The 19,010-nt window shown below is 36.0% G+C and overlaps 1 protein-coding gene across 5 annotated transcripts in view; it reads left to right on the forward strand.

The window, feature by feature from the left end:
- MPP7 (MAGUK p55 scaffold protein 7) overlaps nt 1–19,010 on the forward strand; it is a 170,508-nt gene that overhangs the window by 128,034 nt on the left and 23,464 nt on the right. For all 5 annotated transcript variants that reach the window (XM_072925409.1, XM_072925407.1, XM_072925408.1 and 2 more), the window contains 5 exons: nt 4,828–4,909; nt 5,939–6,024; nt 7,809–7,883; nt 8,480–8,676; nt 9,199–9,263. In XM_072925409.1, the coding sequence (XP_072781510.1) occupies nt 4,828–4,909; nt 5,939–6,024; nt 7,809–7,883; nt 8,480–8,676; nt 9,199–9,263 (505 nt within the window). The remainder of the gene's footprint in view (nt 1–4,827; nt 4,910–5,938; nt 6,025–7,808; nt 7,884–8,479; nt 8,677–9,198; nt 9,264–19,010) is intronic.

Genomic DNA, 19,010 nt, shown 5'->3' on the forward strand with positions numbered 1-19,010 from the left:
ACTTTTCTTCCACTCCAGACACAGGCTCATATTCTATATGTACCCAAGCAGTAGAGATTGTTTTCCTGCAAAGCCATGAACTTTATGTCAGCTGCAAACCCTAGACAATCTGAATTGCATTTCCTTTGGATGACTGTCAGCAGTACTCACTGTGAAGCAATTAGAAACTCTCTTAACTTCTTTGGAATATACCTAGTGACCATTTTTATATAAAACTGCACCATATTTCCTCTCATGCTCCTGTTCGTGCTTTTCTCTGAGTTAAGCACCTCACCAAAGTTCTTAGCTGGGGTTAATCATATATGGATGAAGCCTGAGTTCCCAGGAGTAATCACTTAAAGAGAGAGAAACACATGGTTTGTAGGAGGGCCTTCTGTTTGCCAGATTTCATCAATTCAGAAGTCAGTGCTGAACTTTCCCCCAGTTTTTTGAGAGAGGTGTTTTAAACTTTTTGTTAATCCTTCTACAGTGTTGGGTTTGGGTTTTTTTTTAATGCTCTGTTTGCGAATTCCGTTCCAGCAATGTCTCCCTCAAGCGAGGTGAAATTGTGTTAGGATGTTTTGTTTTAACAAAGGAATTTGGAACATCTCTGAACCTTACATAAAGAGAAGTAGAAACATCTCTTTTCAGAGACAACCCAAAATTCACCTGTGACTGGGATTTTATCAGAGAGCTTGGGGAGTTTTTATTTATGCCTACCTCTCCAAACCTTTTTCAGCCACAGCCCTGTTCCTAGCTAGCATTCCTGGTATCTGAGATGAATAACCACACTCTCAGGGTTCAGCGCCTGGCCTCCTACTACTTCCAGCTTCCAAATGTAATACTCCAGGTTTGTTACAGCTGGTACTCCGAATAGGATGCTTCTTCACATTAAGATGGTTGTTTCTTTGTCATGAAAATTCATTTCACATAGATCTGGTCATTTGAAGACTAACCTCTATGCCATGCCATGTCTATATAAAAGAGAAAAATAGGCAGCTCCAGAGAATGACCCATGCCATCTGTTTAAGATTCTTGACTTAACGAAAGGAAAATTCAGTCTCCAGAGCTACAGAAGTAGCCTGGACGCCTAAATTGAACTATGTACCTGATTTCCATAGCTGAACTTGGTTGAAATGAATTTTGGTGAATTAAAGGAGTCATGTATGCTTTCTGTCTGTGCAGATGCAACAGGTTTCATTTACCTCACACTCTCAGTCCCTATAGCTCAGTTCACAATAGTTGATGAACCTGGCTGTTTTTTTGGTGGGATTTCAGTGGGATTTGGATGTAGGGTTAGCTTTAGTCTATATAGTCTACATATAAGCGGACGTCAACTTTTAAATAACTCCTCACTGTAAAGTAGGTAACTGATACTTGTGTTTGCACTTTCAATAGAGAATGAATTAAAATAAGGCTTATTGGAATATTTATTTGCATTTATCATTTCATGGGCTTTTGTTTAACAGAGAAGTATGCAACAATATTACTGATGTTTCAAATTCATTTACTAGTAATTTATTTTACAGGCTAGTTTTTCTTTCTTTAAAAAATAAAGACTTAAAATGTTTATATTCTGGAAACAGCAGATAAATGGATGAACTAATAAAGCTCACATCTGTGAAACCCTGAGCAGTGCTTACCCATGAGTGATACTACGTTAAAAATGGGGGGGAAAAAAGCAACTAAAACACAGTGGAAGAGCCTTGCTGAAGGAGCTTGTATTATTTTTAGTGCTTTTGTATGGTATACCTTTAAACATTTTCTCAGTCTGATCACCACATGGCTCCCAAACTCCTTATTTTTCCCTTTAGAAGTATTTTAAACTGAGCTATGCTATTACATCTGTATATGTCTCATTTAGGGTAACTTACACTTTTGGCTCTCAACACTGAAAATATTTTCCAGCTCTCAAGGTCCAGTCTAACCTTCTTCCATTTTTAAAGCTCTAAATGAGGAGCTGCACTGCACATGTAACTGAAAGTACTGGAGCTGAACATCTTATAAGGAGAATTTCTTGCCAGATTATATATACCTCATAGTTTAAGCAGGGCTGGCAGTGGTACAAGAGAAGCTGCTTTTTCAGAAAATCAGCTCTTCAGGTTTTCAAAAAGAAATCCACTTGTGTTTGAGGATTTAAGAGTTCTAAATTGGGAGGAAAGTGGAATTTATAAAACCCCCTTTTTAAATTATGTACTAAAGGTACAAATACGTAAACTCAACTAGTGTTTTTCATGGACCTGCCCATGCACTTTGGGTTTGCCAAAGAGGAGATACTGACAGTGAGCAAACATGGGTTAAATAATTTTCCTGTCATTTTTAACTTGGCTTTGTCCTTTGTATGAAAATACCAATTTACCTGATAGCTTTGTGGGGCTATCTTTCAGATCAGTTAATCTGTGCTAGGAAAATTCATTTTGTGCAGTAGTGATAATCACATAGAGCATGAAGTGACTGTTCCACTTGGACAGGAGTCTTATTGTTACTTCCAGATGCTGTCTGGGTCAATCGTGTGGTCTTTGATTGCACACAGGCTTTATTCTCTAAAGAGCCCAGCAAAGTGAAGTACCACTTTCAAGACATCAGTGTGGGGCTGCAGTAGTGGGTGATCACAGGGGAGGCTTGCCAGTCCTTGTTGCCTTTTGAATTTGGTGGCATTTCATGGTGTTTACTTCCAGGTAAAAGGCATACAGCCTTTCCAATGAAGGCTTTTTCCTTGATTAATTAGGAGAGCCTGTTTTGTATGGACAGTGTAGTGGAAATGTCCTATATTTATATTTGCCTCTATAACATCCTAATGCTACTCTTTTTCTTTTTGATACATATATTCAGAAAAAAAAAACCCAACAAAATCCTTTTTACTTTAAAATAGGTAAAACATTCCAGGTATTATTATAAACTTCAAATTAATAGCTGTTGCTTCAAGGTCGGAATTTAATATTGAGATATAAGCTAGGGGGCTTAAGGCTGTTTAATATTTCCCTAATGGTATGCAATTCTTTTTGCACAGAAGTCTAGTAATGAGTTTTTAAAGTGAGATTAGCTGCAGCTAAATCTGTATTTTTTGAGACTCAGAATAATTTGAAACTGTAATGCAAACAAGTGCATGTTGATATAATTGCATAATAAACAATATGTAAGAATAAGGCTGGCAAATTGCAGAATCAGTTTACTTATAGATAGAATTTCATACTAATAAATTTAGAATGTAAAATGAAATGCACGTAGCATATCAGTTTTGCTTTGGAATGCTGGCTGCTGTTGAAGTTTCAGCCAAAGTGAATGGTGACTGTTTTAATTTTTCTCTATTTGCAATAAATGCAACTTGCATGTAAAAATATAAATTAGTCTCCCATTTTTTTGTCTTTGTGACTTGTGCTGTATTTCTATCTTAGAGGTAGAGGGAAACAAGTTTATTTACAGTCAGTGAAATTGCTAACTGTAAAAAATCTCATCTCTGTTATTTGTACAATTTTCAAGTTTATGTTCATGAAACACTTAAAAATTGAAGTAGTGATAAATGTGATGTTCATGTTTAGTCTAAACAAATATAGAAAGGTAGCTATAAAAGCCATGAAATTATTCAAGGAACTTCCTAAAAGAGTACTTATGTACCTTACTCCAAACATAACACTTCTCTGATGGAAGGAAATTTTAACTAGTGATGGCAGAGTGCACACAGCAGTCAGAGGTGAAATAATGCTATTCATTTACTAATTGCAAATATGGAAATTTCAGAAAGTTGACTTGCCTGACAGAGTCCTTAATATCTCTGTTGATTAACAAAGAGATATTGCAGGTGACTAATTAGATTAATATGGGAAAGTAACCATGTGCAGTTAAAAACCTGATGAACGAGGCATGCTTTTTTTTTCCTTTTGTTTTTTAAAAGTACTGCATCAAGTAACCTTTTTGGGGGTGATTATGCAGTATGACTTACCTAGTTAAAATCCCCATTGTTGTTCTTTCCCCAGAACAGGGCCAGCATTTCCTCCCTGGCTCCCCCAGTTCTGCCTGAAAGGACTGGTGCTGCAGCTGGGGCAGCAGCTCTGCACCCCTGTGTCACTTGGCACTACTGCTGCCTGCTGCTTCCCCATCAATCACCTTGTGCCTCTTTGCAGTGCACCCTTGCAGTTCTTGCTGCAAAGGCATTTTTCTCATCTAGACAGCTGTTCATTGGAAATTTAACTACACTATGTCATTTCACCTCAGTGCCCTGTGCTGTCTATGTGTAATGTATGAAAACAGCAATGACTAACTCAGGAAATGTTCCCTCCCTCTGCATTTCTGTCCTGTGAGTGTTCAAGGTGAGCTCCAGCATTCAGGGGCACTTCTCAAATGTGTGTTTGTTTATTGATAACACTGTAAAGGAAAAGGGTGCACAGTGAGTTCGAGCATAAAGTGCAACAATTATGAACAATGATATACCTTCTGTACCTGTAGTATGTAGTATGGCTATTTTAATGTAGGAGCAACAATTTATCCATTTGCAGCAGTAGTTTAGTTCAATTTTAGTAGCAGTCTCAAGTAAGGTATGCTGCAGTTGCCATTAAATTGAAAAGCAATCTTTTTCCATCATTGTCCTTTCTTCTTTAAACCTGTTTACTCACAGAATGCATGAGTTACTTCTTGATTTAAAAAGAAGACACATTTTAAGAGGACAGAAATAGAGTAACACATTTTGTATATTCTTTTCATAAGCAGGTATCATTTCTGGCTTAATCACATATTAATACGTCAGCTTTTTGCAGTGTTACGTAGCAAATGTTTTTTAGTGTAGTATATTAAAATTATGCTGACATAAACCAAATAACTTTCTTTTTTTTTTTTTTTTTTTTTTTACCCAAGGGAGCTACTATTAAAAGAGATGAACATACTGGTGCAATTGTGGTGGCCAGGATAATGCGTGGAGGAGCTGCAGATAGAAGTGGTAAGGTGTTACTGTTTGGCATTAGCCATTCAAGAGCTCAGAACAAAATGAGATAAAATGGCATATTTTGTAGAAATTAAACACATCACTATGACAAACAGAAATATCTGTGCTCTGAACAGTTTTCCAAAGTGATATTTCAATACTGCTGAAAGTATGCTGATTTTTTTCCCCAATTCAGTTGCAGCAAGGTATCTTTGAGGTAGTGCATACAAAGGGATTTTTATATATATCATGGCTTGTTTCCAATTGATGACATCCATTTATAAATCATAGAAAATGCTGAGTTGGAAGGGACTTGTCAAGATCATCAAGTCTTACTCCTGTCCCTGTGTCAGACACCCCAAGAATCATTCCATGATAGCATATGCCAACCAGCTGATGGAGGAACTTAGGGTGCTGACATGATTTTATATTAGAACATCCATTTGGAGTTTCCTCTGGTAGGTAGTTCTCAAAATTACAGCACATCCTTGCTTAGTTTGAGATGCTAAGTGTCTGCAAAAACTTGAGCAAGGAGTCCTGAATCATTGAATCGTACATTAAGATGTCTCTTTTCACTGAAGAAAATCTAGGACAGCTGTGTTTCACCCTTAGATACAGTAATGGAGTAAATCTAGATATAGATAGATAGATAGAGAGAGAGATAGCTTCGCAAACATTTGTGCCACAAATCAGCATTCCTAGCCTTAGTGCTCTCTGTACTGCTTGTACCTGTGTAGCAGTAAGAAAGTAGTAGAATAGAAAAAGAGTAGAAAAATAATTGGCATAGATATTTTTCAAACATTTGCATGAAAGTCTGGAAAAGTTGTAGAGAAGTTGGTATTAATTATTAGGAGGAAGACAGGGAGATGTCTGAGAGGACAGTAGCTGTTATGTTCACCATATATTCCTGTTTTTATCTTAGAGCTTAAAGTGTATGAAAATTGGAGCTTAACATATATGAACAAGGGAGAAACAAGCTGAATATTAATGGCAGTTTTTGTCTAATACATAGCTATAGTTTCACAGCTTTTCTTTCTTCTGTAGGGCTTATTCATGTTGGTGATGAACTGAGGGAAGTCAATGGGATTCCTGTAGATGATAAAAAGCCTGAAGAAATAATACATATTTTGGTAAATACCAAACATTTAAAAATTAATTTAGGAGAGTTAAGAATGACACTTATGATTTCTACTGTATTTCTTATAAAAATATATTCTACTATAATGGCTTTTCTTCCAGTGCCATCATTTAAAAACCTGCCATTTCTCATAGAGTGATTTTCTATGAATTACATATATATGCAATTATAGATTACTTGTAAAGAGTTAAAGACGTAATATTGCCATAAATATGTTGCAGAATGTTGCCGTTCATAATCTACAGTTTTTAAGGCCTACCATGATCTGTTGAATTCAAACTATTTTAAATGTATTAGTTAATAACTCATTGTCATTCCATGTGACAATTTATTAATAATACAGGTACTAGATAGACTGTATAATCGGTATATGAAGATTTTATATGACACTGATTTACAGTACATAGCCATATATATATTCAGTCTACGCTCTTCCATACTGCACAGTCTCTAAAGCCAGCCTGATTTCTCAGTATTGAAACACTGTTGCAAATTAAGTAATTTAGATTTTTCAGAAATATTTAATATTTTTACATCAAAGAAATTGATGAGGGTCATGATAGCTCAATTATTCATACTGTAGGGTTTTCTATATACATAAATACCTTGCTGTCCTGCTGAATTGAGCAGCTGTCTCACAGTTTTGGTTCAGGAACCAAGATCATTCAAGTGCTAGCCTGCTGGCATTCATTCTTGCTTTCTGGTTTCATGTTCTCTACAGAACCATAGTTTCCTTCAAAAATTAATATTTTAAAATGTCTAGAAACAAAATACCACTAGAAAAGGTGTGAACAATTTCCCTATTTACCTTTTTGACGTACCATATAAACATCAAAAGCTAGTTAGAGCTTGTTTCAAAAGTAACAAAATTATTGATTCCAGTCCTAGGGCGGGTGAAATAAGACCTTGGCTGCTGCCTGTCAAGCAGCAAGCCTTGGATCGCAGACGTGCGGCGGGAGAATGTCTCGCTTGGTAGTGGACAGGCCTGTTTCCATTTTGCTCAAATCGCTGGCGGCTGTTGCACTCCACTCGCTTTATGAAACTTGTCGGCTGCATGCAATAGTAGCAGAGCCTCCAACTGATTAGCACTTCCTTCAATAGCAAAATGTCACTGAGGCAGAGGGAATATACTGTGGTTAATAAGTAAAATGCAGCCAGACACACTTTAAGTGGGATATAGGGAAAGATGAATGGATGAGGTGGTTGCTGATGGCTAACTTGTTTTAAGATTTATAGTGAAGGGCTTTTTTTCCATTTAGTACACGTCGTCTATTCAAATGTTTTGCTTTTCTAGTTTCTTAAAATTGCCAAGCGAATAAATCCCACCCCTAATACCTCTATATGATAAATAATGTTACAAGTCTGTTTGAATTTTTCTATAATTTTTTTTTTTGAAAAATGAAATGTTAGTTTGATTTTTCCAAGGATGTCCAAACTGTGCCAGGAGTCCAGCAGTTGCTTCTAATATGCATGCATTTAAGCTGTAGCATTTTCTCCTGCCTTCAGTAGAGAAATGGGACCTCTGAACCATGCAGGTCACAGTTTTTCGCAGTCTATGTGCCCCACCAGAGAAGCAAATAAACCCAAGCATTTTAAGTGGGTATTTTAATTTTTGTAATACAAAGTTCAGTTAAGAGAAGCTGTCAATCTCCAGAGATAATGCTTGGGAGAGGATAGACTCATTATATTCTTTTAAATTCATTTTAATATCTTCTAAGATTTCTTTGAAATGCATAGCTTAATTCTGAGTGCATCTTCTTTTCAAATGTTCACCAGGCTCAGTCTCAAGGAGCCATTACATTTAAAATTATACCCAGTGTGAAGGAAGAAATGCCAATGAAGGAAGGCAAGGTAAGCAAGACTATTTTGGAAGCCATGGCAGTAACTGTTGTGCTGAGGATATGTATTTTTTGCTTGGATGACAGAACCAAGAATGTGATTTATACCCGTGGACTCAACTTTCGTAACATGTGTACACTGTACATGACAGCACACTGTACACTTCAGTACACAGGTGATGAATTTATGAGTGGGTGTAACGTGGTTCTTGAGCCTGAACTCTCTGCTGTGTAGTTGACAGGTAGTCTTCCACCTTCTGCAAGGACCTGGCTTGGTTCCAAGTACTGCTTCCATCGTTCACAAGCTAGAAGACACTTGATAGCATCTTGGTTTAACAGTATCTTCTCATATTGACACGCTGTGCACCTGCCAAGTCCTGCTTGCCTTGAGTCACAGAGCTTTTGCTCCACTGAGACTGCAGTTGCAGAAGCAATGAGTTCAACATTCCCATATGAACTTCCAATGCTAGACATCCATAAGGATGTTTTGCAGAAGTAAATATTTACATTGTTTAGGTCAGTGGTTTTGAACAGTAGAAACAGAAGAGGAAGACACCTTTAGATTGTATTTAATATTTGATTCTAAAGATCAAACACTGTTTGTTCCAGATGTTTATCAGAGCCTTATTTGACTATGATCCTAATGAAGATAAAGCAATTCCTTGTAAAGAAGCTGGACTTGCTTTCAGAAAAGGAGATGTCCTTCAGATCATGAGCCAGGATGAAGCAACCTGGTGGCAAGCCAAACATGAAGGTGATGCCAATCCCAGAGCAGGCTTGATCCCTTCAAAGCATTTCCAGGAGAGGTGAGTGACTGAGAAGCATAACTTCTTTATTTTTTGCAGTAAGAGAAGAGACTAATTGGTGAGCTACTAAGTTAGCATAGTTGGCATGTGTAATACTCATAGATTACATGGGTACGATAAACGTGCATTTGCAGCAGGACAACTAACTTGGAAACATGTTGCTGACATACTCTGGATTTCCTTACTTCTCTGGCTAGAATTAATAATGACAAAAACTGATAGGATTACACTGATCCAGACTGAAAGAAAAAACATATGGAAAATAGCACATCAGTATCTGCATTCACACTGATGTACTATGCAGGAATAAGAACTGCAGCAGGTTTTGGAGACCTTACAAAAATTTTACGCAATATTTAATTTCTTTAGATTTTTAATAGATTGCATTGTTTTAAGTTAATTTCTTATAAAATCTTCTGTATATTTTGCAATAGTCTCATGATATTAAGTGTTTATTAATCCCAAATTTGCAGTGAAAACTGAGGAGCTTGTGTCTTTTCCCCACCACCTCCCATTTTATAGGAGATTTGCATTAAGAAGACCAGAAGTGCAGGTTCAGCCACTGAAAATTTCCAACAGAAAATCATGTAAGTCTGTTAACCTGGAATAGAAATAATACTCCACATCACTAACTTTATAAAATAGCAGTTTGTTTCACCTACAGGATGCGTTTCTCCCAGGCACAACGGCCTCTTGATCCCATTGTATCAGTAGGAAAAGAAATATAAATAATGTCATTAAAAGCTTTAAAAGAAGCTAGAAACATTCCCAGACCCCTGACTTTGAGGTACTGAGCCCAATTAATATTTTGATATGTAATATTTCAAAGGTTGAAGAGTATTCTTTTCATGTTGAAACAGTACAGAATTGGCTCATCAGTTTATGTAATTTCGACTGCATCAACACAGTGAAATTTATAGAGAAAGATGAAAGGTCTGATAGTCTCCCCCTCTCTCCCCCATACAGTGGATAATTTTTTGTGTCCCATGAAGCAGTAGAATTTTTGAAAAGTCAGAACATGGAGTTCATTGATACACATTCACAGAATCACTTCTTACTGCTTTTTAAACAAACTCATCCTTAATAGTCTCTGTTTTTAAATATGGTAATTGCACAATATAAGAAAAATAACCTCTAAGAAAGTGCATACATTGAAACAAATATTTATATTCACTGGAATTTACATCAACATCTGTTTTAAGTATTATTGCATATTTTACTTGACCTGTTATTTCTTTCAGTTGTACAGGCTCATAACAAAGTGAGCAATATAAGAAACTATCATGCTGCAGGATCTAAGTCTTAAATACAAACATGATTGTGAGTTAAACTAGAAGTACTCACAAAGTGGTTTAATATTTCCAACCACCTTTCATTATCTAACAATGAAAGAAAAAAAGTATGGATACTATGGCAGACAGTGGATGCTAGCACACTAAGTGCCAAACTAAATGCTTTTCACTTTAAAACTCCTCACCAAGGTTTCTGTTGCAATTTTCCTAACTTCTTGCTATGGTTGTTGTGTTCTGAAGCTTGACAATAACAGTTAGTTTTCTGATAATCTTCAATTTCTATCTTTAGCTCCATTTCACTGTTTGATTGTGTGCCCTAATGCAATTGTTAACTCCAAAGCCCTTGACGAGTATTGTAATTACAGTAACAGACATTACAACTGCACTGTAGCTTTTCTATTTACATAGGTCTTAGAAACAAGAGGAGCTTCTCCAGCTTGTAGTAAATATGTTGTTTTTCTAGGTTCTAGGTCAAGTTGCTCTGCCCCAGTTTTGGAAAAGTGTCTGATCCCAGGGTATAGATATTTCTCTCTGCCCACTGTTCTTGAATCTGGATAATACACTCAACAGGAGCCTTCAATTAAGGTGGCACTGGTGCTTTTGAAGAGGTAAATCAGCTGCTGCAGCAACACCATATGAATCCTTTTATAATGGACTGCATCTTTCTAGTGACCTTCAAGTGAAAGGTTTTACAAGGTGCATCTCACCCTTCCAAACCTGCAGCCTGAACTTGATTGGGAATTGCCAAAATTACAACCCAAAGAAGACCCAGAGTACAATGCCTTACTGTTGTCTCTGCTTTTTCCACTGACTGCCTTAACTAGCTTGAACAGGGAGAAGAGTTCCTCTCTTCCTCCCCTTGCCTTTAAAATATGACAGAGCATGAGGGTCAAGCAGTGTGCCTATTACCGTCTGTTCTCTCTTGGAATTTCTTTGAACAAAGCAAGTCTCAGCTAAATACCATCTAGAAGGCAGTGATGCCTCTTGAAGGAGGAAAGACTGCAGAGTAATGTAGCTTTATCATTCTCTCTCTTCCTTTTTTCTGAAGACAATCTGCTGCTATATCTGCCAGATTTTCATGGGAACAGGGGAAATGCTGTTCTGAGTAGATATTCATCCCTTTGTTCAAAGATTAAACATGTTTTTAGTGCTGGGAGGGAATTCAGATCCTTTGTAGAGGAGACATTATAAAGATCAGAATTCAGCAGTGTCATTGTGTCTAGGATGTTGCTCAAACTACTCTCAGGAAAACCTTCCACTTGCTTGGATTTTCAAGAAGTTTCTGCTGGGAAACTCTGCACCTTTGTGATTCTTCTAAAGTTATTCAGCTTTTTTTGTGTTATCAAGCATAGCAGTGAAGCTGTGAGATACAGATGCCATGTCTGTGTGCACAGAAATCATCTTGCCAAAACTGAGAGATGCTGGAAAACCATGCATTGCTCAGCTGAACAAACAGCATACGCAGCATTCTAACAGCACCAGAAACGTGTAAGAAAGGTGGTATAGGGAGCATAAAATTGGGAAGAACTGCTGGGCTATTTTTTTTTCTTTTTAGCCCATGTATGAAGGTGGGAAATTTATAATGCTTGATTTCTTCAGGGTTCTTTTAATCCTTCATCTTTATACAGGTTTTTCCAGTGCTTGGAAGGGTAGTTATGTGGGGAGACATGTTCTTGAACTTGCTGCATATTAAAAGGCTACTTGCTATTGCAGTGGTTCCCATCCAGTCATGTGACCTGAATTTTCTTAGCAGTTTGGAGAAAAAAGAGCAATTTGCCAATTGATATTATTATGGCTTCCAAAAAAGATGAAAACCTGTTAACTTCAAGAGAGCTGCTGAGAGAAGTCCCTTTCCTGCCAGAACTGGAAGTTGCTCTAGGAAGATTTCTTGACACACGGCATGTAGCCGTGGTTGTTGGTCTGCTCTGTTCAGTCAACTCATTCCAAAAATCCCATATTTTGCAATAAGGAAAAAAACCTTGATACATACCATTGTTTTTAATAGGGAGAATTGAGGAAAAATACTCGTGTTTTCTTGAATGCCCAAAAAAATGTCAGTCAACTCTTGTTTCTTAGGTGGGATTCTAGGATAGTAGTGTCCTTCTACTTGAAAATTAATCTAAAGATCAGTTAAATCATATAATATGCAAGAAGTATCCTATAACTTTTTTTTTCCCCTTTCTTCTCGAGCCAGTCCTGGAACTGGAAAGGACTGTTATATTTATCTGTACAAAGAGCTCTCTGAAACAATCAACAACTGTTTTTGCTTTGATAATTGTTTCAAAACCTGAAAGGAGATAGATTGGATTACTTCTGGGAAGCCTTCTTTCTGTTTCCTGTTTTGAATTTTTCACTCTTTTCAACATAGCAATGCATGTAGTTGCTAATCTTTACACATATTTTTGTGTATCCTACATTTGGAAGCAAAATAAAATTAGGCTTTTTTGGTGATGATCGTATGCATACCCATAGTAAGGAAAGAGTAAAAAATACTTTCTACAAAACTTTTTCTGCAAGAATTATTTGCACTGAAATAAACAAACCTAGTCTAGTTCTAATTTATTAAAACTATCAGTTTTTAATGGAAGTGCCAATTCTTATTTTCACCTTAATAACCAAGCGAACTGTTCCACTGTGTCTATGTGTAAATACACATGCCTCTCCCAGCATTTAGCCTTTTTCTTGAAAGATGAAACAGAATCATTCTCACATTGTATCCATTAAAGTGAAAAACATTTCACATGTCATATGTACACTAGAGGAGGGAGCAGAACAGTGTACACTCCATATTGAAACCACAGTTTCTCATGTGCAAATGGAGAAGATGCACATTTTGATGGTATCTGGGACTGAAGTTGAAGGAAACTGGCAATGTAGGTGGAGCCTGCACTGACAAGAGGAAGATAATATAGAAAAAGTAGGAATAAAAAAAGAAAGGGAAAATAGAGGAAGTCAAATTTTGTATTGAGGGTGAAGAAAAGGAGAGAGTATTGCAACAAGGGCAATGGAAGAACACATGGACAAAAACTGCCCATAAGCCCCATTAAGCAAAACCCCACCGAGGATGGGCTTTGAAATACTTAGATTAATGCAATTAACAGTATTATACAGGAGCATTGCTGTAGTCACTATTTGTGTAATGATTCAGTTGCTTGTTGATTCTGTTTAAATAAAATACTAATATATTTACTTTATAAAAGTCTTTGAAACAAAATTACTGACAAGAGCTCTGACCTGATTTGTTTTGCTGTTGTTGGTAAGAAAAAAACCTTAGTAAGTTCAGCAGTAATATTTGATGCATGAGATAAGTGGCTGTTAGGTGTTCTGACCTGCTGGTAAGATCGATATGTTAATTCCCAGGCTTAGGTTAGTGCAGAAGTGATGGAGGAATAACAAACCACTGAAGTATTTTCATCATTTTTTTCCATACTTAACAGCAATGACTTTTCAGCAAAAAGTCTTGTACATTAATACTGTGGGGAACTGATACTGGGGAAAAAATTGCAAGAACGAGCAGCATAGGAAAAAAGTAGGAAAATGGAATTAAAGTAAAGGAACAGAGTTGCATGAGACTGTGTGAGTAGGACTAACCCTGCATGTGCTGGGATGGTGAATGGGCAATATATCTGAGTGGGTGTGAGGCAACTCTCTGGGATCCAGAGGGAGGTTCTGTACATGTGTCTGCCTACGTGTAATTGGCTTTCGTGTGTCTGAGCTTGTGAGCCACTGCTGAATGCCAGCTCATGGAAATTTGCTCACCTGATATTCCTCGGTAGTACTTAACAGCATTCCTGGCTTTAGGTGATCATTTTAGCTTGGACAGCTTATCAGCCAGGATTACCTCTGTGAGTTTCTCCTGTTGCTGCATGCTGGCTAAATTGGAGTGACATGAGACTTTGTACAGAGAACAATTATTTGTTTAATAGCTCCCACAGTCTGTTAACTTCCACACAAAGACTAACTCATGCTCTGACTGCAATAGATATTGTCAACAAGTTTGGTCATTCTTGCATGTGTAGCTTACTTTAATTTGTAGGCAAAAAGTGATAACCTGTTTTTATAAGGAAAAAATTCTTTAAATAACAACCAAATAACTTACTATTCTGCAGTTGTTATAAACTGCAATAATCGGGCAAGAAATTATATTCCTTCAGTATAATTTTGCTTTCACAGTGGTTATTGTGTTTATTCTTACATTATGTATGTGTTGTCTCTGATAAAAATTACTGGTAACTTTATATTTTTTACTAGTGTGGCCTGTAAGCTCTGTCAACTTGTGCACTGTGTTCATATGTATATGTGTATACCCATACCCTGTGTGTACAATATATATATAGCATTTTTGACAGAGTTGTTCAGAGATGACTTTTCCCTGAAAATAGATTTGTTCTGTGTACTTAATGCTAAATGTAAACACTTACTGTGATAAAGCCATCATCATATAGTTTTTCTAAGGCTTAAAACCTATTTTACTTTCAATTTTGATTTGTGAGATGTGATTGGCATTGTGTGAGCAAGAGGAAAGACTTAACTGCAGCCAAATGGTGTTCATTCAAACAAGATGTAACCCAGTTTACCCACAGTTGAGTGTCTTTTGAATTGAAGATTATGTTCTGCCAACAAAAAAAATTTAAACAGGCTAAAAGAATAAATGCTTTGTACTGCTTGTATTTGAAGACCAAACATTTAGGATAAATGTATAGAAGGATTCTTTGTGCTTGTTATAATTGCTGCACAATCTTAACTCTACCTTTCTTCTCAGTATGTTTCTGTGTTCATATTTGAAACTTGATTGCCCACCTGCAGGTAGTTACAAGTGCAAACAAAAAATAAACTAGACCCATAGAGTTAAATTAGCACATTAGCATTTTTATTCAGAAGTCTTCTGTCCTTACAAATCTTAATTTCCTGCTACCACAGAGAAATTAAGGAAACCGGAAGCTGGATGACATTTGGGTCAAGTTCACATGAGACAGAACTGGAAATGGATCTGTCCTTCACTGCAAGACTATCCTTCTTCATTTTCCAAATTATCTTCATAGAGATACTGTTATCTGATTGTTTTATAAAAGAATTAAATTTGATCATCTTAAATTTTCTATTGCATTAACATAATTTATCATTCAAACTACAAAGCGCCAGAGCATAAAAACCTGCAAAATAGTAGAAATGTTGATTGCTATGTGGGGCTGTTCGTCACTAAAAAATGAAGAGTGTTTAATATATTCTCTGTAATGCTGACTATTGTACATCACAATTTCTTCCTTACTAACGTAAAGTATAGTTTAAGGAATAATTTAACTTGTTTGTGATAAGAAACTAGAACAGAGCTGCTGGATCAAATTTTAGATTGAGAAACATTTAAGTAAAATTGCTTGCTGGAATTATTTTTGAAAGAAAGTCAACAAAAGCAAAAAATCTTAATCTGATGCTGGGCTGTTCCAAAGAGTTGAGAATGTTCTTGGAAGTGGCCCTGGTTTTGAGCTTCCTAAGTAGTATAATTTAGGTGAGGCCCCCAAAAACCAAATCTTGATTACATTTCAGTTAAAATACATACAAAAACACAGTGTATATGATTCTGGTTTTCATTGTTATAGTTTAGCATTATTGGCTACGCTGAAATCTTTCTAAAATGAATAAAACCACCTAAGCTTCCATTGTGCTTGTGTTTCCTATTTCTTTTTTTCCCATTTGTCTTGTTACAGCTTTGTTGTCATTTCATAAACCTGTTTCATGACTATTTTCTTTGGAACTTCCTCTCCCTTCTTACCACAATACATTTAATTGATTGTATTTCTTCTTTACTCAGTGTTTTATTTGTTCCATGTTGCCTTATGGTTTGGGTTTTGGTTTTTTTTTCATTTTCTTACTGCTTTTGTTTTCCTACTTCCCATCAGATTTCCTCCTCTTTAGACTTTGACCTCTTTTAGTCTTTAATTTGTCCCTTCCAGCTGAAGACGTTTCCTTTCTCCGACCACTTCCATTTAGTGAAACTGTATTTGCCCCAGTTTTTTCATGTCTCAAAACTTTGTAACTTTGGGCACATACTTGTTGCATCCATACAGCTGCTTCAGATGCACAGAGCTGTGTTTAGTAGTGAAGCACAATACAAAGTTTCCTGGCAAGTAACCTCTGACTTTATTAGGGACAGGCAATAGCTCTGGTGAAGATCCTTGTAAAGTTCAAACTGGGAGCTGCATGCTGATGACTGTTTATAGCTGCATTAAGCTATGAAAACCCAGTGATTTCCAAGATCTTTCCATTACATATTTTCAACCTTAAGAGTAGCCCAAGAAAGTTAAGAGCAGTATTAAGAAGGAAGATTTTTAACAAAACACAAGAAGTTCAGAATGCCTTTATCTCAGGATTAAACCTCAGCTTGTAGATGTTTTGGCTTGTGCTTTCTGGGTTCAGCTGACTCACTTGGGAATCCTAATGTCTTTCATTTATGGATAGGCATGTTCCCTTTCCAGGCAGGGTAGCCCAGAAGCCTGGATTCCTTTCAGTGTTCTCAGCCCTGATGCTGTAACATTAGTTAAGTCAAATAACTTTGTTGAATTCAAGAAACTTTTAGAATCTATTTATGTGAATTGGCCTTGAGCATTAGTGACTTGTTTTCAGGAGATGCATTGTAGTCTATTGAAAGTCATGGAAATGGAAATACAGAAAAATTCATCGTACATCACAGAGAAGGAGAAAATAATTAGTACCTGGAAGCCAGCCTGCCATTCTAGATCCAGCTTTAGGCCATTTGTCAAGAACTGGGAGCTTATAGGCTCAAGAGAGGATAATGGATCCAATGCTTTCACCTTCAACTCACAAAACTGTCTACACTCTTTTAAGGCACCAGATGTGGTCCACCAAGAAGTATTCACCTTAGAGGACTTCCCAGCCAACTTAAACCATATGGTTGCCTTGACCATAGAAATAAACTTTAAATAAGATTCAAAAAAGTCTTCCAAATTATTATTTTAAAATATAAGTCTTCAAGAAATGATTGTACAAAACAGTGTTTTTCCTGTGGCAGAAGAGACTCTTATGTCCATTTTGACATGAAATGAGAAGAGCTCTTCCATGTGGTCATATATGCAGGAGAATTTTGACCTAGCCTTTGTTTTGTACATTAGTTATGCATAAAAGATTGTAAAATAGCTCTTGAGTAATTTTTCACTTTCTGAGAAAATACATGCTTCATGGAAAGTCTTTGAAATTATTATATTTTTGGCCTATTTATCCACATTCTAAATTTGAATGCAAAGTAGATTGTTAAATCTCTCTGTAAATCTTAACCTTAGTATATAATATCTCTGTGAAAAAAAAAATTACATTTATCTTGCTTTTTAGTAGCAAGATAAATATAATATAAATATATATATAGCGATAGATATAGATATATAAATGTAGTATAAATATTTAAATATAATCAGATAGCCCTAAAGATGATTACAAAAATATATGTTTTCTAAAATCAAGGGAGCAGAAATTTATTGATTTACTATAGGTAAGGAGAAAGTCTTACGTAGATCTATTATATTAGGATAATGTCAGAGAAAGATTATAAGAGTATATGAATTCTTTCAGCAGGATTTCAGCTGCAATTGTGGACTTTCCAAAAAAAGAAAAAAAAAGCCATAGCCAAAAATCCTTTTCAAAATCCATCTCAAAGGGCAGTCCCAGCTCTTACTGTAAGTGCAGAAAAATACTGAGATCATGTTCATGGTAGTGATTCTTAGAAATTCTAGGTTAAGACTGATTAATTGGAACTAACAAACTTTGCAATTAATACCAAAGAGATCTTCCATGACAACGGGGTAAGGTCATTTCTATCAAATGAATACTGGAAGAATCACATATGGGAATTAAAAGTGCACATAATATTTCAATGCCTTTTTACATCCTTTTCTGAGTGTAGTTAAACTCACTACTGGTATGTTGGTATATGCCTCAATATAATAGGTGCTGTCAATAGAATTTGAGAGTAGCATACATACCTGAATTTTTTCTTATTTATGAAGTATTAAACAATAATACTTTGTCTTTTTGGCTGTTCTAAGATGAGGAAGCGGTTGAGTGTGGTAGGTGCATTTTTCTTCTTCGATTTAACTTTTCTTTCTTAAGTTATGTTTTCACTCCATTTAATGATTTCCTTTCCTATTTCTCCTTTGTGCTTCTCAGAGGAAATTGAAGGTACATGTATAAAAGTTTCCCTGAATAGCCCAATAATTTTATTTAGAGAACATGTGTTTAGAATTAAATTGAGTATAGTCCAATGTTTCTAGGAGATGTTATACATATGATGCTTTTATATTGCCACCAAATACATTAAATCATGTTTTAAAGTAGATACAAATACCAGAATATTCTTAGTTGCTTCATTTAGTGATCAGTGATTTAAACCGTTGTTTTAAACTGCTTTCTCTCTCTTGAACTTCTGCAAGATATGTATAGAGAAGCAGTATGATAGAATAATACTGGCAACACTTGGGTGGGCTGGGATGGAGAGAGATGGTTCTGAGTTAATTACATGGCCATGAGAGGTCCTGAGCTTGTAACTAATACTGACAGAGTATTTCTCTGAGGTGGTAGAAGGTTCATCTGTATGGTGTCATCGTTACTGTTTTCCCTCTGAGTTTCCCTCTGAGTGTAGCCGGTTATTGTTGTGTTTGTGGCATATGTTAAAGTAATAGCAGCTGATCTCTTGTGGTTTTTTGTTTGGTTTGTTTGGTTTGGTTTTATTTTTACTTAAGAGGCTTTTGTTTATAAAAGCATTAGAAACTGTAGCTCATATTTTTGATCAAAGGGCTTCTGGCATGTAAAAATATACATTATAGCTATTTTATATTAAATGAGAGGATGTGTTTTTGATCAAAAACCTTTCTGTCTAATCCAGTGAGCCAAAACATAAAGCTAAAGTTTGATAATGTGTAGTTTACAAAAAAGTTTGATTTACATCAAATCGTTTTGCTTTCTGTGGCATATTTTCTATTAACTGATAAAGCGTGAATAATACAGTGTTAGATTTTTTTTAGACTGTTGTCATCA

This window comes from Taeniopygia guttata, chromosome 2 (genome assembly GCF_048771995.1).
Source record: "Taeniopygia guttata chromosome 2, bTaeGut7.mat, whole genome shotgun sequence".
NCBI classification, from domain to species: domain Eukaryota; kingdom Metazoa; phylum Chordata; class Aves; order Passeriformes; family Estrildidae; genus Taeniopygia; species Taeniopygia guttata.